General features: G+C 52.7%; 1 protein-coding gene and 1 long non-coding RNA gene across 2 annotated transcripts; one reads left to right on the top strand and one right to left on the bottom strand.

Annotated features, from left to right (window-relative positions):
* Nucleotides 1–2,442: 2,442 nt before the first annotated feature.
* NKX2-5 (NK2 homeobox 5) lies at nucleotides 2,443–5,612 on the bottom strand. The gene is made up of 2 exons (XM_070569028.1): nucleotides 5,058–5,612; nucleotides 2,443–3,549 (listed from the first exon to the last, which is right to left on the bottom strand). Exons 1-2 carry the CDS (start codon nucleotides 5,386–5,388, stop codon nucleotides 2,912–2,914), a joined length of 969 nt encoding a protein of 322 aa, XP_070425129.1. The 5' UTR covers nucleotides 5,389–5,612; the 3' UTR covers nucleotides 2,443–2,911.
* An 11,024-nt stretch (nucleotides 5,613–16,636) lies between these two features.
* On the top strand, nucleotides 16,637–21,723 carry LOC139075034 (uncharacterized). Its single transcript, XR_011525054.1, has 3 exons — nucleotides 16,637–16,873; nucleotides 18,336–18,823; nucleotides 20,641–21,723. It is a non-coding gene; the product is annotated as an uncharacterized lncRNA (long non-coding RNA).
* Nucleotides 21,724–26,761: the final 5,038 nt, after the last annotated feature.

Below are 26,761 nucleotides of genomic sequence, written 5' to 3'. Positions count from 1 at the left end.
CTGACCCTGCGGCCCTTGGCGCCCGACCCCCTCCGCCGGGCGAGAGCGGTCCACGCCGTTTCCCGGAGCTCCGCGCTCGACCGTTTGCCCCATCAGGAGCCTGGATGGGAAGCGTGAGCTCCTCGCCCGGCGGATGGGAGCGTGGGGTTGGCTCGGCGCGTGGCCGGGAGCGCGGCCCTGCGGCATCTGCACCGGACACCAACGCTGCCGGCCGGCTCTGGTTTCTCAGACACGCCCCCTCCGCCCTTCAGCGTGCGCCGCGTGGGTTCGCCAGCTCCGCGCTTAGGGAATGTATGACCTTGACCGTTGACATGACCTCTGGTCCTCAGTTTCCTGGTCTGCAAATTAAGATGGATTAGAGAACTGGAAAGCATTTACCCCGGAGACCTGACACTTGGCGAGCCCAATGTCCGGCAGCCAGCCGCTGCTATCCGTCTGTCAGAGACCTTGGGGTCACTCAGCTGGTCCCGGAAGGGAGATGACAAAGAGGGAGATATCATAGAAAAATCCTTGCGGTATAACGTTAAGCGAAGGAAACATTATCTCTAACATTACTGTAGACAGTGTAAGAAGAAAAAGGCCCGCGGGTGTGCGGAACCTCAGGGCGTCATGGGCAAACGCGCTCGATCTGATCAAGAGCGCGAATTTGGGTGAGTTCCAGATAGAAGGATTTCCGCGGTTGTGCGTTAGGCCGACTGCTAGGGCTGCGGGCCCGGGATGCCTGGTAGGAGAGCGCCGTCTGGCATACGAGCCGGTCCGGCGGCCTGGCAGAGCCTCAGTGTGCCTGTCCGTGAGCTGGGACCGCGGCGCGCGTCACGGTGATGGGCAGAGAGCGCTGAACGCGTGCTCATTAAAGGTTCGCAGCCGCGGTCGTAGGCCTAAGAGGCGGAATGCGGGCTGAGCTGGGCGCATCGCTCTCCCTCTGGATCTCGACAGCCTGGCTTGGACCTTACAGCCGAGGGAATTCAAGCCCGGGGGCCCAGAGCCAAGCCGAGAGCTCAGCCCTTTTCCGTTCCTTCACAGAGCCCAGCCCATAACCCTGCGGGGGTAGACAGCGTGCATCCCAGAGCCCCTACAGCGCGCCCGCGGCGTGCAGCTCTGCGCCTTGCGTGGCTCCGGGCAAGCGGTGGCCCTTAGAATCTCTAGATATCTTCCCCTCTCCCGCTGGCAAGTGGGGCGAACTTGGGGGGCAGCACTTACCCGGAGAAGGGACGGTACAGGCAGCGCTGCATTGTCCCTGCACGGCAGCAGGACAGCTCCTGGTCGCATCAGGCCTGGCTTGGCGACTCTTCCCAGGGCGTCAGGGACACATCGAGCCGCGCTTGGCCCCTGAACGCCACGAGCAATGTTTTGTCTGCAACAGGGAGCTGTCGGCCTGACGCCCTATGCCCCCCCCCCCCCGCGCAAAATCTCTGAAAAACCCATATTCCACGGGAACACAACGCCCAGACTCCCGCCCGCTTTCGTACCTTTGTAAGAAGCGCAGGTTACTCCCTCAGGGCCCTGGGGGCTGAGGAGCTGCGGGTCAGCTCCGGGCCCCTGTGGACTGCCCCGACCGCGGCTCAGAGCAAGGTATTCTGGTTATCCTCATTTTACAGAGAAAAAAGCAGGTGTGCAGCCAGCAAGTCCCACAGCCAGCAGGATTTTAGCTTGATTTCGCCTAGCCTCAATATTCTCGTCTGTAAAACCCTGTACAGCAATATCATTCATTGATCGGGACTATGGAGGAATTCATCAAACGCTGAGGGGGAGGACCGCGGCTGGGTCCGGGGGAGGGGTTCCCTGACCTGGGGATTCAGGTGGCTTAGCCACAGCAGGAGATGAGCAGGTCTGCAGGCTCTGGGCTCAGCCGCATTGAGCCGAGCAGCTGGTGAGGCCTGGGCAACCAGACCCCATGCCCTCTTCCATCCCGACTGGGCTGGGCAGTTCAGGAAAGCTTGACAAGAGCTATGGTTCTCAGCTATTCCATCTGTGTAATGGGCTCAGGCGTTCTTCTAAGCGAGATGAGTTATAGTGTGCTCCAATCACAGGGCCCGGGCCCCTTTGCTCTTCGTTTAATGCCCAGCACTGGAACAGTGCCTGGCACACAGTAGGGATCAAGGAGGTGAGGTTGGGCATTCTGGGCAAGCGCCCTCTTTGAAGTCAGACTCGGAATGAACCTCACTTCTACCGGTCCTGGCTGCCTGGTCACAGGCAAGGCATTAGACCTCTCCAGACCTCAGTCGGCTACACTTTAAAAAAGGACCTCCCTTTTGGGGTTATTAACGAGGACAGGAGACAATCCCAGAAAGTGCCTGACAAGGACCCAGCACGGGTTTACTATTATTTTCAACTTGCTCAGTGAATGCCTATGCATGCAACTCGAGACCAGCCGGCCGGCGCCTCTGCCCTCGAAATTCCGTTTCGCAAGCGCCGCAGGCTGAAAGAAGCACACAGGCAGGATCAGAGCACTCTCTTTAATGGGAAGGGGATCCTCATTTCTTACAGCAACAGGTAAAAACATAAATACGGGTGGGTGGGCGGCGGCAAGGCATCAAGGGCCCGGGCGCCGGGCCCAGGCTCGGGGAAAGGCGGCCGGGTCTTAGGCCCAGCGCGCTGGGGCTCCCGGTCCCAACTGGCCGGTGTTCGGCCGGACGGGGGTGCCCGTGGGCGCTCGGAGGGCGCTCCGGGGCCGACGGGTAAGGCACCAGGCTGCGGGATTGTTCGCCCGCAAGCTGCGTAAACTCGGCCACAAACTCTCCCGCTCAGGGGGACAAAGGCGCAAGGGGCAGAACACGCTCCGAGGCCTCCGCGGGAGCGAAGGTGAAATCCGAGGGACGCCGAGACGTGTCGGGAGCCCTCCCGCCCCCGGGAGTCAGTGCCCCTCTCTAGAGGTGGGACCGGTCTGGGGCGCCCCGGGCAGGTCCCTTCCCTACCAGGCTCGGATACCGTGCAGCGTGGACACTCCCGAGTTGCCCTGCGGAATCCCGGGGCTCTGTACTGCGTTCAAGTCCCCGACGCCGAAGTTCACGAAGTTGTTGTTGGCGGCGGCCGTGGCCGACTGCGCCGGGGGCGGCCCGGCCGGGTAAGCGGCGGCGCAGCTGTAGCCAGGGCTGCAGGCCGCGCCCCCGTAACCCGGGTAGGCAGGGTAGGCGTTATAGCCGTAGGCGTTGAGGCCCACCCCGTAGGCGGGCGCGTAGGGCGCGGAGTCCCCTAGGCACGGCTTGCCATCGCGCACCAGCACTGGCACCGCGATCCTGCGGGCTGGCGGCGGCGGTGGGGGCAGCCCCACCAGCTCCAGAGTCTGGTCCTGCCGCTGCCGCTTGCACTTGTAGCGCCGGTTCTGGAACCAGATCTTGACCTGCGTGGACGTGAGCTTCAGCACGCTGGCCAGCTGGTCGCGCTCCGGAGCCGACAGGTACCGCTGCTGCTTGAAGCGCCGCTCCAGCTCGTAGACCTGCGCCTGAGAAAAGAGCACGCGCGGCTTCCTCCGCCGTCGCGCCCGGGGTCGCTCGGCGCCGTCCGCGTCCGGCTTCTCCAGCTCCACCGCCTTCTGCAGCGCGCACAACTCTGAGGGGGAACAGAGAGGCAGAGAGACGCTCGGTCAGGGCGCCCGACCCGCGGAGCGCCCGCTGGGTAGTGGCCGCTGGTGGGTGCCACCCTGTACTGCCTGGAGCGCCCAGCTTGGCTGCGGCCCGCTCTGCCGAGGGCACCGGGCGCCACGGACCGCTCGGTTTCCGCTGGGCAGTCAGCATTTGTTGAACGTCTACTATGTGCCAGGCACAGCTCTAGGCCCTGGAAAACAAAACAAGAGAGGCCCTTGCCCTCGGGGAGTTCACATTCTGGTGAAGAAGATGGACAGTGACTTAAGATTTCAGGCTGCAAAGAAAACAAAACCAAGTGATGCGCTGGGATGAATTAGATTAGGGCTACTTCGGTTTGAGAAGCTAAATGAAGGGGACCGAGGCCTCACCCCAGGGTCGGTCACGTTGTCTCAAAGTCATGGAACTGAAAAAGCAGAAGGCCAAGAGGCGTCGGTTTGCTGATCGACGGCTCCCGCGCAGCCGCCGCAGGATTTGTGCGGGGCCCCAGAAGCCGCGGCTGGGCCTGCAGACTCAAAACCTGCCCGCGTGCACGAGCTGGATTCGAATTGGTAGCGACCAATGCAGCCCGCCGTGCCAGCCAGCAGCTGTTCGTGGGCCTTCCCTCTGCTCCCAGACAAACCCTTCTGGGCTCACAGCGGCCCTTCGCCCACCCCGGCCTCCCCCGGTTCGCGCGGACCCCGCGCTGGGCAGCCGTCTCCCCAGCCTCCCCGCGGAGCTCGGGGCTGCACGCGCGGCGGTCCGGCCGCCTTCCCCAGTCATCTCCTCCATTGCCCGCGCCTTTAGTCGCGCGGCATTTTCTAACTTTTTCCAGGAGAGAACTTCTAGGCCCTGGCCGCGTCGCGAAACTGTGCTGGAAAAATAAAGCTGCTAAGTCAGATTCCTGAGTGTCCGCAGAACCCCACTTTTAGACTAAGACTCCTGTTCCCAAAGATTTCACTCTGCTGGCACAAAGGAGGAAAGGCCCCAGAAACGGGTTACAGGTGAGCTACAGAAGGGTCCTGGACCCTCCTCCGGTCGTGCTCAAAAGCATGTCTGGTGAGCAGCATTTTAATTTCTGTTTAGCGGTTTTCGTCAGATCCTCGAAAGACTCTTAAATTCAAAAGAGATTTTTTAAAAAAACTCTGACATAGAGAATATCTTTCTTTCTCTGTTCTGCCGACCACAAACCGATCGCTCAACTTAGATCCAGGAGCACGGCTGCTGCCGCCTGGGGCTTTGTTAGGCCGGAAAAAACTTTTTTTTCCCTTTTGTCTCGTTTCTGATCATCTCAGTCCAGCATTTCCTCCAAACCTCCGATTGGACGCTGGGCGCGAGGGACCTAACGACACCCTCGCTTCGCACACTCCGAGCGCCCGCGCTCGGCCCTCCGCCTAGGCACTCGCGTCTCCTCCACCCAGGCCAGAGTCTCTTGGCGGCGGGGTTTGGGGACAAAAGCGACCCAGAGCGGAGAAGGAGCTTCTGTTTCCTCCTCACCTTTCTTATCGCCTCGAGGGTCCTTGGCCGGGTCGGGGTCGCCGTAGGCGCGCGGATAGAAGGCCGGGGCGGCTGGGAAGGCAGGCGCGCACTTGGCGGGCGAAGGCGCGGGGCCCAGCTCGGCGCGCAGCTCGGGGAGGCCGGGCGCCGCGGCCTCCGGCCCCGCGTAGGCCTCGGGCTTGAAGGCGGCCAGCATGCAGGAGGCGGGCGCCAGGGTGGCCTCCAGGCGCGCCGAGAGCTCCCCGGCGGCCAGGCTGCGCTGCTGCTGCTCCAGGTTCAGGATGTCTTTGACCGAGAACGGCGTGGGCGTGAGCGCAGGGCTGGGGAACATGGTGGCTGCGCGCGGCTCACAGCGCCAGGTGGGCGGCAGAGAGAGGCGCTGCCCACGGCCCCTGGCAGCCTCCCTGCATGGTGCCCGGCGCTCGCCCGCGCACCGGCCTTCCTGCTCGGGATGTGGCCGGGCGGCAGGTAGTGCGGAGCACAAGGGGCAAGAGAGGCGGGACCAGGCCGGAGGAGGGGGACTCAGCCTGCCATTGGGCCAGGGGCCGCGTTGACAGGAGCGATGAGCAGTTTCGTGTCACCTAATATAGTCATACGGCTCTAAAAAAAAAAAAAAATCCTGCCCAGCTTTTTAAAGGGACCGCGACGCGTTTGGAAGGCTCTTCTTTTGCTCCTACAGCCTGAGATTTCTCCACACCATTAGCCCGAAAACCCCACTACGGCGCATGCACAGGAAAGGACCTCATTCTCTGAATCTGGCCTCTGGGCCGCGTCGGATGGATTTGGGATTTGAAGAAATGTTCCTCAGCCAGTGAAACAGGGTGGGAGAGGGAAGGCTTGGGCGCAGGGCTGGCGCAGGGCACTTATTCCCAGGAGTCTTAAAGGCTTTATTACTGAAAGTGTGTCTTACTGGGAAGAGTGTGAATAAGGAAAGCTGGGGGAGAGAGTTTGCTGGGGTGATGGCAGGAAGGGGACAATTTTGGGTTTCTGTTTGGCTTGTCCTACAGGGCCAGTCATACCCCCGTAGTCCCCTGGGGGCTCCTGGGTGAGTCAAGCTGAAAGGCAAGGTAGGTAGTTGCCAGGTGGGGAGTGGCCATCTACTACAGTAATGCAAGTTCTACACGCACAACTCCAGGGGGCACCAGTTGCTGCCGGTCTCCTCCTAGAGAGATGATGCTCCCCGTAATAATGAAACAAGCCCAGAATCCCAGTCAGGAAGCTCAGCTTCCCAGAAGAGGTCTGTCTTCCGGGGCGCCTTAGATTATCCTGTTATGGAGACCACCCTTCCTGCCTCCCTCCTTACCCTGCCCTCCCTGCCTAGCAGCAAGGCCTCCAGGCCTCTGCCAGCTCCAGGGCCTCAGCCCGGATTTAGCTGTCTGGCCGGCGGGCTCCTCTGATCCCGGCGTGGCCGAGATTTCTCTGAGGTCTCTGGACGGGCTCCTATTAGGGCTCCCGGGCGGGGACGGGGCCAGGCGCATGGGAGAAGGGCAGGGCAGGCAGGGCAGGCAGGGCGTTAATTTTCAGCCCAGGGGCAGTAAAGTAGGAATCTTCTGTCAGACAAAGCTGCCAGTGTTTCAGGAGTGCAAGCTACCCGGCCAGATCCTGCACCGGTTCGCCGCATCCCTCTGGGTCCCTTGGGAGATCTGATGAAAGCTTCGGGCCTTCCCCTCACTCCCAGAACACTGCAGAGAGGCACTCTGTTTTGTGTACAGTTTCAGGGAGGATGGAGGCAGGCAGAATGGCTCCAGGTTAAGGTCATCATCGCCTTACCCTATCTCTGGGGATGGCGAGGATTGTCTGGGGAAAAGCGTTGAATTCCCACGACCCAAGCTTGTGCGGGGAAGGCGCGCGTGGGGCGCGCGGATTTGCTTGCGGAGGGTGTTGAGGACTGGAGAAGAAGCGCTTGGGAGTAGAAAAAGGGCGCGCAGAACCAAAGGCAAGCTAAGGACAGGGCTCCGGACGAGACTCCAGAAAGTGCGCTCAAGGCGCCGGGGAAACGCACAAAGCAGGGGGACAAGGTGGTGTCTGTCAAGAACACGAACCTTAGGGCGATCAGGCGGGACGGTGAGCCGTCTGGCAGCGCCACCAGGAAGGGCGCGAGTGGAGTCAAGCATAGGCCTAATGTTGGGATCTTTCCAGACCCACACTCCCAGAGCCTGTGGCCTCCGACTGGGGCGCAGGAGAGCGGAACCCCGCGCGGCGGTGCGGGAGGCTCGGAGCACTCCGACCCCGGCTTCCAGGCGCCAGCCGCTGGGACCAGGCCCCAGTCGCCGCCGCGGAATCTCGCGTCGAGTTTTCGAGCCAGGGACGACGCGCGGTTCTGGGAATGTTAGCTCGGTTTGCAGAGAGATAGCTTTTTTCCAAATGCAGGGGGCTCTCAAGCCCCAGGAACTCTTCCCACCCGCCCCCCTCCCTTCCCCCAAACCCCATTCTGCCTGGACGGATCTGCAGATCACTGGCCTCTCTTTGGCCCTTCCTCGCCTCGACTTTTTGGCCAACGTTACAATTATTGCTCTCAACTAACTTAGCTTGGGAGCCCGCCTCGCCTTTGAAGATTGTTTTTGGGGAGTGGGAGAGGATGCCTATCGCCGAGGCGGTGACGTCTGGCAAACGAGCCACATCCGATTCAATTAAACGTCTCGCTGAAAAGCGCTCAGATGCAGGGTCCTGGGAGCGCTGTTAAGTGAATTGGCTGGCCTGGCGGCTCGCGATGACAGTTTGAAAGATTAGTGTTAGCCGACGCCTGAAATATTACCGTTTAATGGGGGACATCGAGGCTGCATCCGGGATCCCTGTTTTTAGGTTGGTTTTTTTTTTTTTTTGGTGTGTGTGTTTTTAAAAAAGAGATAGTTCTGGAGGAAGTAAAAAAAATCAGCGTTTCCTCTCCAAATCACCCGCCGAAGATTTATCACCTATTTCGGGGCTGGGGGTTCCCAGGGCTGACAGATAGACCCGCGGGTCAGGTGTCATGAAAAGGAGAGGAAAGAAAACCCTCCCTATTTGGACAAAATCTGTGACTTCTCCACCTCCCACCCGCTCTGTGAATCTGGTAATAATTTCTCTTGGCTCTAAAACAGGCCTTAGCGTTGCCAGAGAGGAAACCGGGGCAAAACCGGATAAATACGAGCAAAATTGAAATTGGGGAGACCCATGCTGGTCTCTGCAGCGAAATGTCCAAGAGCAATTTCTAACTTTTCTTTGTAGTCCTCACTGTTTTTGAATGAGAAAAAACTTTTAGTTTGCTTTAAATAGAAGTTGCAATGGTTGGGGGTGGGGAGGGACGAAACTTGATTCTGCAGCCCCACCACGGACGCATCTTCCTTCCCGAGGGCGCCGACCCAACCTGGCCGCCTCTCTAAGCCGCACTTTGGCCAAACTAGCAGGACAAACAAACAGCCTTCAGACCAGCGAGAGACAGAAAGAGACAAAAGGAGGCCGAGAGGAGAGATCGAAAATCTATCCATCTATTTCTTGCCTTTTAAAGAATTGGCGCTTTCAGACGAGCCAGGTTCCAGGATGCCTCGAACGCATTCTGCGCACATAAAATATTATTAATTGAAAAGCAATCGGCGCGGCCCGAGCCGGCCCCCCCTTTCCTGCAATCAGCAGGGCCGGCCGCAAAAGGTATATATGATTAATTGAAAGATAAGCTGGAACTATCACCGGGAATGTCATTAATGCGCCGGGGAGACGTCCATTGGAGACAGGCGGCGTTATCCGCGGCTTTATCTTCAACAACGCCTCGCTCTCGGCCCGCGCCGGGGAAACAGATGGGGTTTCTGTCTGGGACGCTCGCCCCGTGTTTATATTTTGGGAAGAATCGCAACTCGTGGGAGTCCCCGGCGGGCCCCCTGATAAATGAACATTAGCACTTTTTCGGACTACTGTATCAACAAAGGGGCTGCGGCGCGGCAATAATTGGCGAGAAAGCAAACAGAGGGCCGAGAGCGCGCCTCTGCTCTTCGTCCGGCTGATGGATGAGCCGCGGCGGCTGCGCGCCCAGCTCCGGCCCGCGCGGGCTCCCGGCCCGGCCGCGGGGCCCCTCCGCCGCCCGGGCTTCCTTCCGGCCCGGGGTTGGGGGCAGGGGCGGCCGGGAGGGCTCGTCCGTGGCTCCTGAGAAGTCCGTCGGCCTCCGCGGCACCGGATTTTCCCTGCCGCGGGACGCGACTTTTTCGGGTGACTCAGCCTGGACCAAATCCTCCTCATGCCGCCGTTTCTAACACACACTCTCACCTGTGTCATCGCTGATCCGCGTATCTCGATTGCTGGGCAGAGGAGACAGGCTCAGAGAGGTGAAGTGACTTGCTCAAAGTCACACACGTGGGAAGTGACAGTGTCAGGATTGGAACACAGGACTGACTACGGAGTTGGGAATGTTCTCTTTTATTGCATGTCGCTGCCTGCTAGATCCATCCCAACCGGCGAGGAAGCGCGGCGCTCCCCTGCGTACAGCCCACTCAGCTGGGGAAGAGGACCAGGCTGTCGGATTTAGGATGCTGGGTTCTCTGAAACCTTCCTCGACAAGGGGGCTTCCAGCATTAAGTTCGTTTGAGAGAGAGAGAGAGATTTAAGATTCTTCCTCCTCCTCTGTCTCCTCCTCCTCTTCCTCCATCCCCTCCTCCACCTCCTCCTCCTCCACCTCCTGAACCTTCTCCTTTCCCTTTTCCTTTTGGTAACAGCTTTATTAAGATAAAAGAGGTGTAATTCACATACCATGTAATTCATCCATTTAAAGTATACAATTCAACGATTTTTAGTATATTCACAGAGTTGTGCAACCATCACACAACTAATTTTAGGACATTTTCATCACCCCCAAAAGAGACCTGTAGGCTTTAGCCATCAGCTGAAACTCTCTCCCCCTTCTCCCATCTCCAGCTCTAGATAATGGCTAATCCATCTACTTTCTGTCTCTCTAGATTTGCCTTTTCTGGACATTTTATACAAATGGAATCATATGATCTGTACGCTTTTGTGACTGGCTTCTTTCACTTAGCACAATATTTTCAAGGTTCATCCATGATGAAGCACATATCAGTACTTTGTTCCTTTTTATGGCAGAATAATATTCTGTTGTTATAGATATACCACATTTTGTTTCTACATTCATCATCGATGGACATTTGGTTTGTTTTCACTTTTTGGCTATTATGAAAAATCCCCCAGCCCACTTTACCCTAAAAATCTGTACTTTCAGAGGCCTGAAGAAGATTCTTCTCCTCTCTCCCCCTATAATTAACCCTACCCTTCCCTGAAGGCTGGCTGCATGGGCATGGGTCACCTGTGCAGTCACACAGGGTCTGAGCTTAGAAGGACCCTGTGCTCTGTTGTTGCTGTCTTGAAATTCTTGACTCGTTTTGAATAAAAGCTCCACATTTTCATTTTGCCCTGGGTCCCACAAATTATGGAACTGGTCCTGCTTTCTGGGCAGTCTGAACAGAGTCCTGGAAATACCATCTTCATGTTCCAAAGCCCCTGTAATCTATCTGGCTTTTGGCTTCCTTTGGCCCAGGGTCTGGCCCCTGTTATTCAGCTGGGACAGGCAGGAAGTCCCCTGAATTGCTTTAAGGGCTGTCTATCCAAAGTTGCTGGCCATAGGACAGGCCTGGGGCTCACGGATGGGGAAAGCAGAGAGCAGATCCACCTGGCTGATAGGTATTGTGTATGTAGATGTGTAAGTGTGTGTATGGGGGGGTGGGCAGTGAGGGGAAAGGCTGAAAGAGTGGCCAGAACTTGCACCCAGCCTCCAAGTGACCCCATAGCCTAGTCATTTATGCTTGGCCTGATTTCCTACATCTTTTTGCCCACATTGACTGGGGGCCCACCATGCACCAGGTGCTGAGGTTGCACAGCCCAAGACACACAGCCCCTGAAGGAGGCAGAGTTGTACCAGAAAAAGTGCTGGACTGTGAGCAGGGGTCTGGTCCTGCCTCAATCACTGATTGGCTGGCACTGAGCGCATCCTTCATCCTCTCCAGTCACCGGTTTCACGCTTGTCTCCTCGGTGGCATTAGGTGTACTTAAGGTCCCTTCCCAGCTGTGCTATTCTGGGAAACATCTCAAGTTGTTACCTGGACCCACCTGGGCAGGAGGAGGGGTGGCGAGCCATATTGGTGGTTGTCTAACCTACAAAGTGAAACTGATTAAGATGGGAAATTAAGATCCCTGCCAATTTCCGTATTATGCTATTTTGGGGACCGTGGTCCATACGAGAATACACATTCCAAATAAAGTGACGATCACGTTTGGGACGGGGACATGGATTATTCTTGCACCAAACACGTTCAATTCCAGACTGATTAAAAATTTAAACCTAACAAATGAAACATAAAATGTTATAGATGATTAAGGTAATGATTTTGGGGGCCGGCTCCGTGGCCGAGTAGTTGAGTTCGTGCACTCTGCTGCGTTGGCCCAGGGTTCAGATCCTGGGCGCGGACATGGCACCGCTCGTCAGGCAACGTTGAGGCGGCGTCCCACATGCCACAACTGGAAGGACCTGCAACTAAGATATGCAACTGTGTACAGGGGGGTTTTGGGGAGATAAAGCAGAAAAAAGAAAAAAGATTGGCAACAGTTGTTAGCCCAGGTGCCAATCTTTAAGAAAAAAAGATAATGATTTTGGAATGTGTATCTATTTGGGAAGGTGGATGAGGAGAATTAAAGACCTAGAAACCATAAAAGATGAATTATATAAACCTGATGGCATAAAAATAAACTTATGCACAGCAAAAAATACGATAAATAGAATCAAAGAGAAAACAACCTACAATTAAATGCTAGAAAAAATGACAACAAAAACCTGATTTACTCAATATGGAAACAGTTCCTGTGAATCAATAAGAAAATGACTCAAGAAAACAACTGAAGAATTGGCCAAGAGTTACAGAAACTTGCTGGTAGAAAGATGAGAGAAGGAAGGAAGGAAGGAAGGAAGGAAGATTAAAACAAAAAGGCAAATGTTTTCACTTATCAGATTAGCAAAGATCAGAAAGTTTGATAATTACTCTGCCTAGTCGTTCTTTTACCTTGTTGGTTGGAAGTGTAAACAGGTAAATCTCTTTGGGGAAATTTGGTACTATCAAAATTAAAAAGATGTATCCCTTCACTCTGAGCCTATGTTTGTCTTTAGAGCTGAGATGGGTCTCCTGGAGGCAGCATACTGTTGGGTCTTGTTTTTTAATCCATCCAGCCACTCTGTGTCTTTTGATTGGTGAATTTGACCCACTTAGATTTAGAGTGATTATTGATAGATGAGGGCTTAATATTGCCATTTTATCTTTTATTTTCTGGTTATTCTATATTTCTCTTGTTTTGTTTTCCTTGTATTTCTGTCTACCATTTCAGCTGGTAGTTTTCTGTGATGTTTTTCTCGGTTTCCTCTTTATTTATGATTTGTGACTCTACTCTGATTTTTCGTTTTGTAGTTACCGTGAGGTTTGTATGAAAGTTCTCATGGATGAGATAGTCCTTTTTCTCTCGATAGCATCTTATCTCAATTAGCCCATGCAACCCAAGTGCCCCTCAACAGATAAATGGATAAAGAAGATGTGGAATACAACTCAGCCATGAAAGAGGAAATTGTGCCATTTGCGACAACATGGCTGGATCTTGAGAGTATTATGCTAAGTGAAATAAGTCAGACAAAGACAAATACTCTATGATTTCACTCATATATAGAAGATAAACACATAGATAAGGAGAACAGATTGGTGGTTACCAGAGGGGAAGGGGTTCGGGGAGGGGGCTAAAGGGGCATGTGTGGATGGTGATGGATGGAAACTAGCCTTTTGGTGGTGAACACGATGCAGTCTCTGCAGAAGCCTAAATATAATGATGTGCACCTGAAATTTACGCAATATTATAAACCAATGTCACCTCAATAAAATAAAATTAAAAAAAATTAAAAATATGTAAGCCCTTTGAAGAAGTATTTCCACTTCTAGGACTCTATTCTATAAGTATATGCACACAGGAAAAGTATTTTCATCACAGTTTCTGATTTTTTAAAAATTAAAAAACCCCAATATATCTATCTTGGGGACGGGTTAAAAAAATTATGTTCACGGATAGAACATTATACCAGCAGCCCTGAGTAAGAATGAGTTTCCCTTATATGTACTCTTATGGATACACTTGAGGTACGTTGAATATCAAACCAAGTTGCACAATTTGTATTTTAAATATAGCCATATGTACATATATACGGTTCTATGGATTTTTTTTGGAGGATAAACAAAATGGTAATGAAAGCTTCTAGGGAAAAGGGGGGTGGTCAGAAATAAAGCACATGCTTTCCATAATACATTTTTTAGGACAATTTCCTTTTTTTGTTTTGTTGCTGTTGTTGTTACCATATCCATGTGTTGCCTTAAAGAGATTTTTAAAAACCACAATCAAGATAAACCCTAAATGTAGTGAATAATGTTATGTCTTCACAGAAGGGGAAGAGACTCTTGGGGCTGTGGAAATAATCTAGGCCAGAATTCCCTGGGGTACACCTTAAAAATGCACATTTCTGGGCTCCACCCCTCATCTTGGAGTTTACAAATCAAAGGTGGGCAGAGTTTGAGACAGCAGCCCAATGAAATCCAGTGAAATCTCCCAGAGGGGACTGGAGCTAAGCCATCAGCGGTAGGAAGTCTGAGTAGAGTGGTCAACAGAGCCCCAGAGAGAGGGGAGAGGGGTGGCCTTTGTCCAGCTCTGTCCAGGGACAGGACCTGCCACCCAGCAAATTTGCCCTCATGACTTCCCTGAGTTGTGCTTTGGTCTCAGGAGCAGACCAAGTCTTGGGGTCTGGGCACACGCCCTCACGTGAATCAGTGCACTGGCTTGCTGGTTGAAGGTGCTGTGAGGCAGCTGATGAGGCTGGCCTGTGGGCTTGGTAACCTCGCCCCCAAGCCCTGCCCCCAGGCCAGCAGAGGAGTCTGGCAGCTCCTAGTTTTCCTGGTCCCGGCCCCTGGCCCACTGTCCCTCTGTCTCTGTGGGCCAGCCTCCAAAACCCTCTCGGGAAGAGATCTGAATGTGAACCAGATCTGAAATCTAAGTGACTCTTCCCTATCTTCCAGGGCAGTAAAGGGAGGTACTTCATACCTGGTGCCACGACAGGGCTGGGACCCTTGCAGCCACTAGTCCTAGACTGCCTGCCCCATGGAGAAGTGGGCCTCGCGGTGCCCTGAAGCTCTGGGTCCACGGAGGCGGCGCGGCCTCAGGCCTCTCAGGTCACAGGAACCCTGACCGCCTGCTTAGCCTTTGGGAGGTCGGGCTTCCACTTCCGGGCGGGTCTAGAGCTCGCCAGGTCTGGCCTTCCCCCGATGGGCCACCGTGTCTTTGCTCCAAGCGGGATGGGGCGCTGCTCCCGGGAGCCGGGGGCGCAGCGTCCGGGGAGCCCTCCCTCCCGCTCCCGTGACCTTCCGGCGCGCGCTCCCGTGGCAGGCCTGCCTTACAAGTCCTCGAGGAGATGACAGCCACCCAGACCACACGTAAGCACCGGAAAAGTTCTCAGTCCTCATTTTTCGTTGATATGTTAAACATATGAGCAAACCCAAATCGAACAAACTCAAACATTAAAGATATCCCCCTTTCTAAAATATTTTCAGGGTTCGGACAGCGCGTGCTTTCTCTTCTCCCTACAACGGGGTGTACAAGCGTCTCCTGTTCCTGCTTTTGTCGGTTTCCTTAACAATTGTTTTATATCCACATCACCGAATATCCTAATTGCGTATTATGAATAAGTAATACACTGTAAAAAGAAAACAACGACAAAACCCAAACACGTAAAAAGGAGATACGTGTAAAGCGTCCCAGGCGTCTCCCGCAGCCATTTAATTTCCTTACTTAAAGGCAAAGTTGTTAGTGGGTTTATTTATTTTTTAAATCAGCTTTTTTGAGGCACACTGTGCCTAGAACAGAATGAATGCAGTTAAGTGAACAGTTCGATGACAAACACATGGATAAACCCGTGTGACGACCACACAGTGAACACACAAAAGCATTCGCATCTCCCCGAAAGGTTTCCGTCTGTCCTTTCTCAGTTAATTCCCAACCCCACCCAGGTGGTCACCGGCTTTTAAAAAAATATGTCCTTCTAGAGACATTCTCTGCAAATTTAAGTATTATTATACATTGGATTTTTTTTTTTTCCCCTCTGAGAGCAACTATCTTTGGGGGACTCCTTCGGATTTTTGCCGTTGCTAATTTTTGTCGTTAGCATCTTTGTGTAAGCCACTTTCTCGTGGTTTGGGGGTTATGTTTCTAAAACCGAATTTATCCTGCGTCAGTAGATATGACCCGATTTAAAACTCGTGTTAGCGTTTGCCAGACCGGAGGTAGTCGCTTTCAGACTTGCTTTGTCGTTTCGCGTTTATTTGGCGCTTTCTCCTCTGTGTTCCCACTGTCCCCGGTCCCCCCCACCCCAGGGCTGCAAACCGCTTCAGCGAAAACAGCGCGGAGAGGCAGAGAGACCAGAGACACTCGAATCAGTCCCTTGGGATCCCGTCAGCTGGAAAAATCAGGGGACATTCGAGTCAGATGGACCACGATTCAGAATACGGTGAAGAGAAAGATGAGTTTTCTAGGGCCGGTCCACACCTGCCCGGCGGGCGTGCAGTTTGCGGAGCTGCGGCTTTGCAAGAACCTTTGGCGCAGGTTTGGGACAGGCCCAGCTGGGCGAACGGCTGCCAGTTTTTGCCCAAAGCGCCCGAGGATTGGGGGCTCGGGCGGGGGAGCGTAAAGGGGCCTACAGCAGCGCCGGGGCCGCGGCTTCCCTGAGGGACAAGAGTCGCGCCCAGAGGCGTGCGGCCTTCGGAGCTTCCAGCCTGGGTTGCTGCGCACTGGTGTGTTGAATTTAGGCTGCAAATGGCCGGCCAGGGGGCGATTGAACCTTCCTCGGCCCGCCACCCTTCCTTCCTCCGCATCTTCCTTCCTTGTCTTATCCTCCAACCTGCTCTGGAAACCCTGCGAGGTCTCTACGGCCCGGCGGAGCACATCGCAGTTGAGTAGATGGCAAATGGCTGCACAGGAAGAACCATTCGATTCCGCGCAATTCGGTTCAATCAGTGTTTATCGAGAGCCTCCCCGGGGTAGGCTGCAGGGACCCAGAGGCCAACAAGCTTCGGGATTCCGGAGCACATTCATTGTCAGCAGCGGGACAGCGCTGGTGGCATTCTGCGCTCCCCACAAATTGGCGAAATTCGGGAATTCAGATACGAAATGAGCGCACTCTCAAGGATTGTGTTGACACATCTCCGCATTTTACGTGTACACATGACAGTTGTAGACATTCAAGTCCCCTTAAAAGGAGCGCAGGGGAGCGTTAACAATTGAGACACGGATCTGAGAAATACATTCACTGCGATCAGTAACTCGCTTTGAGCGCACTCGCTGGTGCGCTTTAAATATGCTGAAAAGACACGGGTATCCATGCACGTACTTTAAATGCACAGTCACTTTCTTTGTGTGTATTTTAAGTGCACACGGTCAAAAAAATTTCAAAGGATACAGAAGATCATCCTGGGAAGCGCTCCTTGCCCCTCTCGCTCCTGCTGCCCTCCGAGCGTTCTGGGCACACGCGCGTCTCTGCGCTCTGCGGTGTCAACGTGACTCTGCTCTCCCTGCGCCCTAATTGGGCGTCGCCTGTGCAGGCCCTCCGCTGTGTGTGGAGGGCTGTGGCCTTGTATCTCTAGGGAGGGAACATCTTTTGTCTCTCGGCAAGAAGCTTTCCTCCGGGAAAGATAAAGTAATCGATAGGGTCTTTTAAATAGCTCCGCGTTTCCTGTCGGGAGAGGAGTATCAGCGCGCACACCAAATCTGCTCTGGTATGTCACCTTATCTCCCGTCCCCGCTGTTGTCCCCAAACGCCGCCTGTCAAGGGAGACGCCACCCGCATTAGGACCCAGACTGGGGCCCTTCCGCTCGGGGTCACGCGCAGCGCCCTCGCCAGGCCCCGCCGCCCCTGCGGGTCCGGGCGGGTGGGGAGGAGAGGCGGGGGCCCGGATGGAGGTGCGGGGGCCCGGATGGAGGTGCGGGGGCCGGGAGCTCGCAGCCCGGCGGAGGAGGAACTCCCAAACCGGCTGAAATCGACCCGTCTGGGGGAAGCCTCCGGGTGAACTCAGTGGGGTGCTTGTTTTCTTTTTTCTTCTCCTAACCGCGAAAATAGTCGATCTGGGCTACTGGCTAGTTGGGAGCAGCGCCCTGGCGGCTCTGTGGGCAACCGTGCTTGCCCGCGTCCGGGGACAGTCAGGTTTATCATTCGGAGAGGGCCGCCGGGGCTTCGGGGAGCGCCTGCCGGGCGCGAGGTTACCTTTCGCCGTGCGGTAAAGTGAGGGGTTTTTTTTGCTGGCTTCCTCGCGACTTATGTTGGGGAGAGGAGCCCAAAGGGTCAGTGGCACCTCCGGAGCCGGCCGCCGTCACCCTCTGGCGGGCTTCACATCCCCAGCCTGCGGCAAGTTGCAGTGTGAGCTGAGGACAAGGCGGAGCAGAGAAGCGCAACCCGAGGCTGGTCGTCCAGGCTTAGCAAAGGCCCTGTGGCCAACCCGGCTTTCCCTCGCGTGGTGAACCCTCCGCGGAGATCTTCTGCAGGCCAGGCCTTGGGCAGAAGTGTTTTTAGGTGCGGTGACCCGCCGGTGGGCCCTGATGTCTAAGCACTGTTACCTGCATCTTCTCCTTTTTGTCTTTCTATATTCAAAGTCATTTGTATTCAGCTTTTTTTAAAGAAAAATAATCAAAATAACAATAACAAAGACCTTTTAATCCCCTCCTCCTCTCACCCCATAAACATGAGCAAAACCACCAACCATCCAGATAACGTGGGATCAGCCCCCCTTTATTTCCAGTGTCACAAGACCCACAGGGTCCCTTCTCCTGGGAAGCGGGAGGGGAAACATTACTTCTTGGCTTCAATACAGACTCGCTCCCTTCCAGCTCGCCCAGGATCATCTGGATTACTCCAACCGATGAGAGAGGACCACCCACCCAAACACATCAGGGGAAATGCAGGCCTTGGGAAAATTTGGGTTCTCATTTATCAGGGTTTATTTATCCGAATAGAAACTACTGTGGGGCAATTAAGTGGGGGAAAGTATCACCTTTCTCCCTCATGGAGAGGACGGGGCATTTCTGAAGCTTCTCATCCTTTAAGGCCCTGGTGTGGGCCCTCTGCTCCCTGTGGGCCTTTGCATATTATCTCAGCCTTGATGTGAAAAATCCCGAATTTGGTTATCATCAATAAACCAAGGTTGGTGGCCGTGGAGGGGAGACTCAAGCTGTGTTTTCTTGCAGGATGGATCATGTGTACGGTGTGCCATGTTGAAACTAGAGAATGAGACCTGGATACCACCGTGCCATCTTTGAACCAATGGCAGAGTCTCGCCCATCTCCTGGCCTCTTGAATTACTCTGGTGACCTAGTTATTCAGTCCTGGGTGGACCTGCAGGTGGCCCTCAAGGAGGGTTTCCTCTGAGTGAACACTTTTCTAGAAGGAGACCAGGGTGCTTCTTTCTTTTCTTCTAGCAAGATGTGTGACGTGAGAGATGGGAAAGTTGGGGCATTTAGAATTGAAGTGGTGAGAACAGCCCAGGGTGGGATCAGGAGTGCCTTGCCCTCCACCTAGTGTGACTGCCATCTTCTAGAAGCTCCAGGTCCTTTTCTTAATGGGAAGCTGCACTGCTGTTCCTTAGATGTGACAAGAGGGGAAGTGGGGCCAGGTGGCACTGGGAGCAGTTCTTAGCCGATTCCTGGATTCCGAGCTCTGGAGGACGCTACTTGGGGTAAGCAAGTGAGTTTTGCTTGTTCCTGTGACAAACCAGGGGGGTCCCCTAAGCCCCTGGCCCAGCCCAGTGGTGCACTTGCTCCCTCTCGCTGAACAGGAGTGTGCAGCTGTGCAGCCTTCTTAGTTTGGGGAAACTTTTTCTTCCAGCATAACACGGAAGTGCACAAAAGTGAACAGCCCTGTGAATTTCCACAAACTGAACACAGCTGTGTAACTGGCACCCAGTTCAAGAAACAGAACATGACCAGCACCTAAAAGCCCCCTTCGTTTTCCCCCAAGATAATCACTATTCTGACTTCTAACAACATAGATTAGTTTGGGCTGTTTTTGAACTTCCCGTATATCTGATCGGACAGTATGTAGACTCTGTGTCTGGCAATTTTTACTCCGTATATGTTTGTGAGATGCGTCCACATTGTTTGTAGTTGCTGTGAGTTGAAACTTGCTCCTTTTCGTTTGTGAATGCCATGTCGTTGTATGAATACACTACTGTTGACCCATTCTCTCCTGATGCACATTTGGGTGGTTTCCAGTTTTTGACTTGTGAATAGTGAGAGCTGCTATGGACACTCCAGTACCTGTCTTTTGAGGAACACACGCACCCAATTTTATTGGGTATATATCTGGGGCTGGAATTGCTGGGCCATAGGATATTCATAAATTCAGCTTTAGTAGATTCTACTCCACAGTCTTGCAATTTACCGTTGTCCCACTTGGCACCCATCCTGGCAGTGTACAAGAACGGCAGTTGCTCCACATTCTTGTCAACACTTGGAACTATGAATTTTTAATTTTAAGCCATTCTGGTGGAAGTAGGGATATTTCATTGTGGTTTTATTTTGCCTTTCCCTGCTGACTAATGAAAGTCAGCACTTTTTCAAATGCTCATTGGCTTTTTGAAAATCCTCTCTTGTGGAGTGCCTGTTTAAATCTTTTGCCTTTTTCTTGCTGATTTGTGAGATTTGTTTATATATTTGGATGTGAGTCCCTTGTTGGAGAAATGCTTTTTGTGAATATCCTCTCCTAGGCTGTGGCTTGCATTTTACTCTCCAGTGCCATGACACCCATTTTTGGCTCTGGCTTAGTGACACGCTTCTGACCTTGGGGTAGCGGCCCTGCTAGTCTATACGTCTGGGGCATCTGGGGCTCACGTTCCTTCTGGGCAACCAGCCCTGCCTTTCATGGTAAACTCCTTGAAGATAGAATCCAGGTGTGATTATGCTTGTTTTCCTCATAGTTGCCAGAGACTGTTTTTTCCAAGAATATTTTAGTCATCCATTAAATAGGGGAAACCCCAATAGAACCTTTGGATTTAAAGGAGAAGGCTGAATTCCCTACTATGTGTCCTTTTTTATACACAGTGATTGGTCAAATCTTTACGGAGCAATCTAAGTGGAAGCGTTTAAATTCCATGAGTTTTTAAAACCTAGACAGTGTGGATGCGGAAGCATCCCTGAGCCCTCCCACCCCCTTTAAAGTGCTGTCTGCCCTGCCTTTCCCAGGTCGTCTTTCCGGAAAGCAATTTGGGAATTCTCATTTTAAGAGTTTTTGCAAGTATATAAGGTTAAAACAGGATATTATAATTATTTTTAATTATTTTGATTATCTGCAAATGTTTGAAATCCATTTGTATTACTCTTTTTAAAATGTATCACCTGTTTGCATCTTCTGACTATTGAGATCTTAGTTTTTTCTTATTGATTTCTATGAGCTCTTTATATTAGCTGATAACCCTTTTATTTCATTTTATTTATGCTGCAAATATTTTTACCATTTTCTTATTTGTCTTCCTAAAACCTTCATTTTTATTTTAAGGCACCTGATGATAATGTATAAAGGAGATACTCAAACACGGTGGGTTTTGCTTCCCAGTTGGGAGCAGCCATGAGCCAATGGCAGAGTGCGGGCTGGGCGCATCAGGACCCAGCCCACCATAGCAGCTGCCCCGAGGCAGGCAGTGGAGACTCCAGAGGACAAAAGCCATTCCCACTCTGGCCTTGTGGAGCATGAAGAGTCCATAAGTAGATGACATAGCCTAGACGGCTGCCTTCCTTGAAATTTCTGTCCTGGGCTCCAGGTGAAGATGGAATGGAGGAGGGGGTATCCCTGGCTACTCCCAGGGCAGAAGGAAATTTGGAGCAGGTAAGTGGTTAGGAAGGAAGGGTCCTGGAGCGTGGGTTGGGGGCACTGGGGAGCATCAAGAACAAAGGAGGGCATCAGAAATGATGGGTGGTGAGACTTGTGCACAGTGACTTGGGGCTCAGGCCCTGGGGGGGGGGGCTGCTTGAAGTGCTCACCCTCCCTCAATGTCCTCATCTGTAAAATGAGGATAATACTCTTACTTCTTCAAAAGATTATTGTTTGGGAATTAAAGAGGCTGGTCTTGTAAAACACAGCCGAGGACTCTTTGACTGTCCTCCCATGGAGAGGTGGGGGTCTCTGCCTTGCCTTTTGAGTCTGGCAGGGCTGCCACTGCTTTGATCAATACAACCGATAGAATACTCTAGAAGTAGCCCCATGTGACTTCTGCGGCTAGGTCAGAAAAAGCCATGTAGCTTCTTTCCCCTCTGCTGGGACATCTGCTCTTGGAGCCAGGAGCTACCATGGAAGAAGTCTGATTACCCTGAGGCCACCACGCTGTGAGGAGGCTCAAGCCACACAAAGAGGCCACATGTAGGGACACCGGGTGGCAGTTCCAGAGGAACCAGCCTTCTGGTCATTCCAGCTTAGGTGCCAGATCTGCAAGTGATGGAGCCTCCAGAAGATTTCCAGCACCCAACTGGTCCAGTTTTCAGAGCTTAGGCCCCAGACTTCATAGAGCAGAGACAAGCCATCCTTGCTGTGTCCTGACCCACCACGTCAGTGAACATAATAAAACGGTAGTTTTCATACCACTGAGTTTTAGGTCTACTGTCTGTTGTTGTGCGCGGTAGACACCCAGAACAGTGTTTAAGCAGAATAGTTTATCACACTGTTTGCTTGCTGGTAGGTGCTCCATAAACAGTGGCTCTTGGTATTATGGGTGACTGAGTTGTCCCAGAGTGGAGAACGAAAGTCTGTTAGGGGAAAAAAAAGCAGGCAGGCCTGCCGTAGGAAAGTTGATCCCAAGATGATCTCAGGCCTTCCACCTGGGCTGTGTCTTTATTTTGGCTCCAGTGTGAGACGCCCTCCCCCTCCGTCCAGAGTTCCAAACCGCAAACAGCCACAGGAGGAGGCGGTGAGGGCCTCAGCATCTTCTCTTTTTGCATCATGCTCTTCCTTTAAATGAATTCTAGAGGGGGTCGGCAAGGGGTGTAGGGGGAGTGGAGCTTGGGGAATGTGGGGGTAGGGAGCAGAGGAAGTGTCAGGAACCATTTTGTTGCTCGTGTAACAATCATGCAGAGTAAGAGTAACCTCTTTCCTCAGAGCGCCGCTTTTCAGTTTAAGTGCCTGTCTTAAGTGCCACGCATTGCCTTGTCCGCAGACATCTGAGGGCAGAGGATACATTCTTAGCACATTCTAGGCAGGTCGTGGGTGTACAACAAATGCTTGCAGATTGATAAATATGAAACACATCGAGCGGTGACTGCGCAACAAGTCCGTGCGCGTGCGCAGCGCCGCCCGCAAGCGAGGGGGATGTGCCCGCGGGCGTGACTCAGCCCTTGGGTGGGCGCGGGGCAACTTCGGCCGCTTGTCTCTCCCTCCCCAGGCGCTCAGGGGAGACAACTAAGGGACGCTGCATCTGGGGCCTCAGACCTGCAGAAGGGAAACCCTGGGATGCAGCAAACATTGTGGAATTTTAAGCGGCAGCGGCACTGCCCTTTCACTGTTCTCTGGAGATGGTGTCCGGCCCGGCAGCCTCCTCGGGGGCTCGTGCAGACCTGGGCCTGGGGCTGAGTGCGAATCTTCTCGGGCTGCCGTGGTGAGCGCCGCCCAGCTCTCCGTGGACCCAGGAGGCTCGTCCTCCCTCTGCAGAGCGGCGGGCGCGGAGCATCGGGCCAGGGCCAGAGCGCGACCGCAGGCCACGACCACCCCCCCCAGGCGCCTCCCGCACTCGCTGTGGCCTTCTGCCTTGCGGAGGGTGCCCCGCGGAGGTCCACCTGCCCGGCCCGCTCCTCATTCTGCTTTGCTGCCTTCGCTGCAGTTTGCTTTTCCTAGAGAACTGGAAGAGAGAGGGAGGGAGATTGAGAGAGACTGAGAGAGAAAGAGGAGAGATGGAGATAGGGATACAGAGAGAGAAGAGATTGAGAGGAGAAAAAGGAGAGATGGAGAGAGAGAGAGAGAGAGACAGAGACAGAGACAAGAGACTGAAAGAGGGAAGAAAGAGAGGGAGAGAACCTTTAAGGGAAAGTAGAGTTTCCTGAGGGAGCTCAAGCCTGAGGGCACAGCCCAGCCTGGCCCGTAGGGAGAAGGAAAAACTCTGCACACTCTGTCTCTGCTCTCTCTCTCATGGAGACTGACAGTGGCCAGGTGTCAGGGAGGAGAATGGGCATCAGATTATGAAAGGACGCTTAGCTTTGATGAGAACGTTCATCTGCTTGTTTAACTGCTGAGACAGGGCCTTTCTTTTCATCGCTAAACGTGCCTGAGTGGGGGTGGAGTGAGCAGCCAGTCTTGCGGTGTGTGAGGGACTCTGCTGTGTGAAGCATGGGAGAGAGCACCAGCGGAGGGGTCCGTGGATGGTGTGGGCCTCCCTGGCTTTGTGAGCCCCATCCCCTCCCTTCAGTTGTGAAAGTGGGAAAAGTAACAATATCCGCTTGTCGGTCGTCGTTAGAATGAACTGTGATCCCCTGCACAGACTACCTAGCTGAAGACTGAACCCAGAGGGGGAGCCCCTAAAGGTTAGTTTCTCCCTGCGATCCCCCCAACCCTCCTGGCTTCCCATCCTTTTTGTAAAATGGGCACAATCACCCCATCAACTTCACTGGTTGTGAGACGTTCACGCGGCTCAGTGCATATGAAAGATGTCATACACGGGCAAGCAATTATTTTTCACTACTGACAATATGCCTTTGAAGAAATTGCCTCTCCCTGTTTTTAAACAACACCTTTGGTTTATTTAAAAAGAAAGAAGAGAAAACATGTAAACAACAATAAAACCAAATAGATATGAGATCTCACCTTGCAGAAAACCCTCCACCCACATGTCTCTTAGGTGGTGTAAGTAGACTGAAGTACCTTTTCCATTCCTGCAGTAGGCCCCGGGGCCGAGGGCAGGCCTGGTCCACCAGCCTGGGCTCTCTCTGATTCGGAGGATTGGAAGCAGGGCTGACTGTGGACCAGGCAGTCCTCACCAAGGGATGGCCGGCTTTCGTTCTGTGGGGTCTGTAAGCGTCATTCAAGGAGTCAGAGTCTTCCTCTAGGGTGGGGCAGGGGGAATCCTGAGTATCTGGGGTTCCTGTCTTCTGCCGGTTTTTGTCAGCATGATTCTGGGTGGAATCAGATTCTAGCCAGGAATCTGGCAGTGGAAAGTTGGCTAGAAAAGAATGACATCCCTTTGTATCTTAGTTGGGTTTAGAAGTCTCCCGGAGTTCTCGTTTCCTGCAGATTCTTAGACTCCACCTCAGGAATTCTTGTTTTGTAGGGCTAAGGAGTCTGCATTTTAAAACAGCACCCCCCGCCATTTGGATAGCACTGCTTTTCCCACCTGCACTTCGACGAAGCTTCAATCTGAGTATTGGGGAGCACGCTCCTGTTCCCCTGAGGTGACCGACTCCTCAGGGACGCATCAGGGCTTCCTGTTTCCAGATGGGGAGGCAAGGGAGATGGCCCTTAGGAAGCTTGCCTCGGGCCCCTGGGCAGGTCCGTGTAGCCCCATGGCCACCGGCCAGCCCCTGGGGCTCATGGGAGTCAAACAAAAAGATGCGAACACCTGTTGGTTGATGCATTGATTTTAGTAATGTGTTTTTTCATAGTTCATTATAGACTTTGTTAGTGTCACATCTCATGTTCTGGCCCCTTTTTAAAAAAAATTCAAGTTTTTACTGTTTTATAACATTGCGTAAGTAGTGAATATATTCTTATTGTAAACATTTCAAATTGTATACAAATCACTCTGTTTCCCTAATCCCACTCCCCCTCCCCCCATAACTCTTGTTATCCGGTGTGCGTCCTTCTAGCCCTGAGCTGTTCAGTAATACCCTAGCCAGAAGCCACACGTGGCTACTGAGCTGTTGAAACGTGGCTAGTAAGAACTGAGATTGCCGTAAGCCTAATTTTGAGGATTTAGTACCAAAAAGAGAGTTAAATGTCTCATTAACAATCTTTTATATTGATTTACATAATATTTTGGATACATTGGAAGGGATAAAATAAATTTCACTGAGTAAACATATGGATACTAGAAAATTTTACATTACATATATGTGGCTTATATTATATTTCTATTAGTGTTGTTCTAGACCTTTCTCTCATGCATTTATATACATATATCTGTATGTCTACACGTACAATTACAAAGAAAAGATAACTGGGATCATTTGTGTTGTGTTGATCAACAGTTTGCCGTTTCTCTTACCAGTCGGCCTTGGAGATCTTTCCAGGTCGGGACGTATGGGTCCACTTTTTTCTTTGGGATTGATGTATAGTGTTCCACGTTGACGAGCCTTGATTTATCAAACCATTTCCTCTTGATGGACAGTTGGCTTGTTTCTCTGTTTTCCCTGTCACAAACCAACCAATGAACATGGCCATCCTTTGGCACTTTTTTAAAAATGGAAATATATTTGCTCTCTTTGGCTTTTTTAAATCCCCACACCTCTTCAGGCCGACCTGGAGTTTTGCAGAGTCTTACTGAAAAGCATCGGTGGTGACTGGGCCAAAGATAGAGTGACTGTATAGTTTATTGTCCAAATGGGGACCTTTGAGAGTGAAAGGCAGTGATGTCAGTAAGACTTCTGGGACGACAGGAGGTGTAAACTGGGACCGCCCTGTGCAGAGCAGGACATGACCACCAGTGCCATGGAAGGAGTCCCAGTGTACATCTCAATGGTGGATACTTTACAAGATGAGCATCAGAAGCCAGTCTAAACCCTTACCACAAATACATGCTGGGCTCCAGTGTCCAGTTCCACTCCTTCCTTCTGTCTGATAATTGGTGGGCCCTGGGGCTGTCTTCTGAGGCTAGGGGCGGGGAATGGATCACAATCTCCAAAGAGAAAGCTCAGTGAGTGGGGAGAGCTGTTTTCTGGAAGTCCTGCTTCACAGAAGCCCTTTGTCCAGTGAATGGGGGACAAATCAGCAGAGGGTTTGCAAAGGTTGGTTTGATTCTTGACCACTCATTGCTGACTCAGGGACCATCTGAGCTGCCATGACCTCGAGGTGAAACACCCCAGATCTTGTTACCAGTTCCTTCAGGAAAACTCCACTCTCTTCCCGCCCTCCATTCTGTGACTAATTTCTCAAATCTCTGTAACGGAGAAGGCATTGGATGAGGTTTCCCACTCTGGGAGGGCTGTGGGTGCCAGACGGGGGCAGGGGGGTGATGGTGGGTGAGGGGTAAGACTCCTGTGCGGTCACATGCCATCCCTCAAGAGCAGAAACGGAGGCCTTCGGATTGGGTGGCAGCAGCTGGTGGGGTGTTGGGATAATCTTGCTGATGACTGGGTAGATATGAACCTCTTGTGTTAGTGGATTCCAGAAAGCAACATGCTCCTTGATGAAAAGGCCATGGTCATTGTCTTGTGGGATCTGCCTGGCCTGCCTTTGACAGTTCTCAGCTGCTCCATAAATCTCCCATCAGTTCCATCTGGCCAAAAAGATGTCATCACCATTTCCTCATAGCGACGAAGAGTAAAAGGTCAATCATGAAACAGCTCTGCCTCCCCTGTTCAAACCGAGGAAGATGAACTTAGATTTTTCAGTGGAAGGGGAAATTAGTGTTATGTTGGGTTGTTTATGCTATAGTGATAGTTTGTGTTCACACCTTAGAGATTATAACAAGGAGCGTGATTATGGC

Source organism: Equus przewalskii, chromosome 13 (assembly GCF_037783145.1).
Source record: "Equus przewalskii isolate Varuska chromosome 13, EquPr2, whole genome shotgun sequence".
Taxonomy (NCBI): domain Eukaryota; kingdom Metazoa; phylum Chordata; class Mammalia; order Perissodactyla; family Equidae; genus Equus; species Equus przewalskii.
The sequence above is the reverse complement of the archived record's forward strand: the minus strand, read 5'-3'. Positions and strand labels throughout refer to the sequence as shown.

Coding starts and splice junctions, on each gene's coding strand:
- NKX2-5 (XM_070569028.1), bottom strand. CDS start 5,388: ATGTTCCCCAGCCCTGCGCTCACGCCCACGCCGTTCTCGGTCAAAGAC. Junction 3,550..5,057: donor CCCTCGAGGCGATAAGAAAG/GTGAGGAGGAAA, acceptor GTTCCCCCTCAG/AGTTGTGCGCGCTGCAGAAG.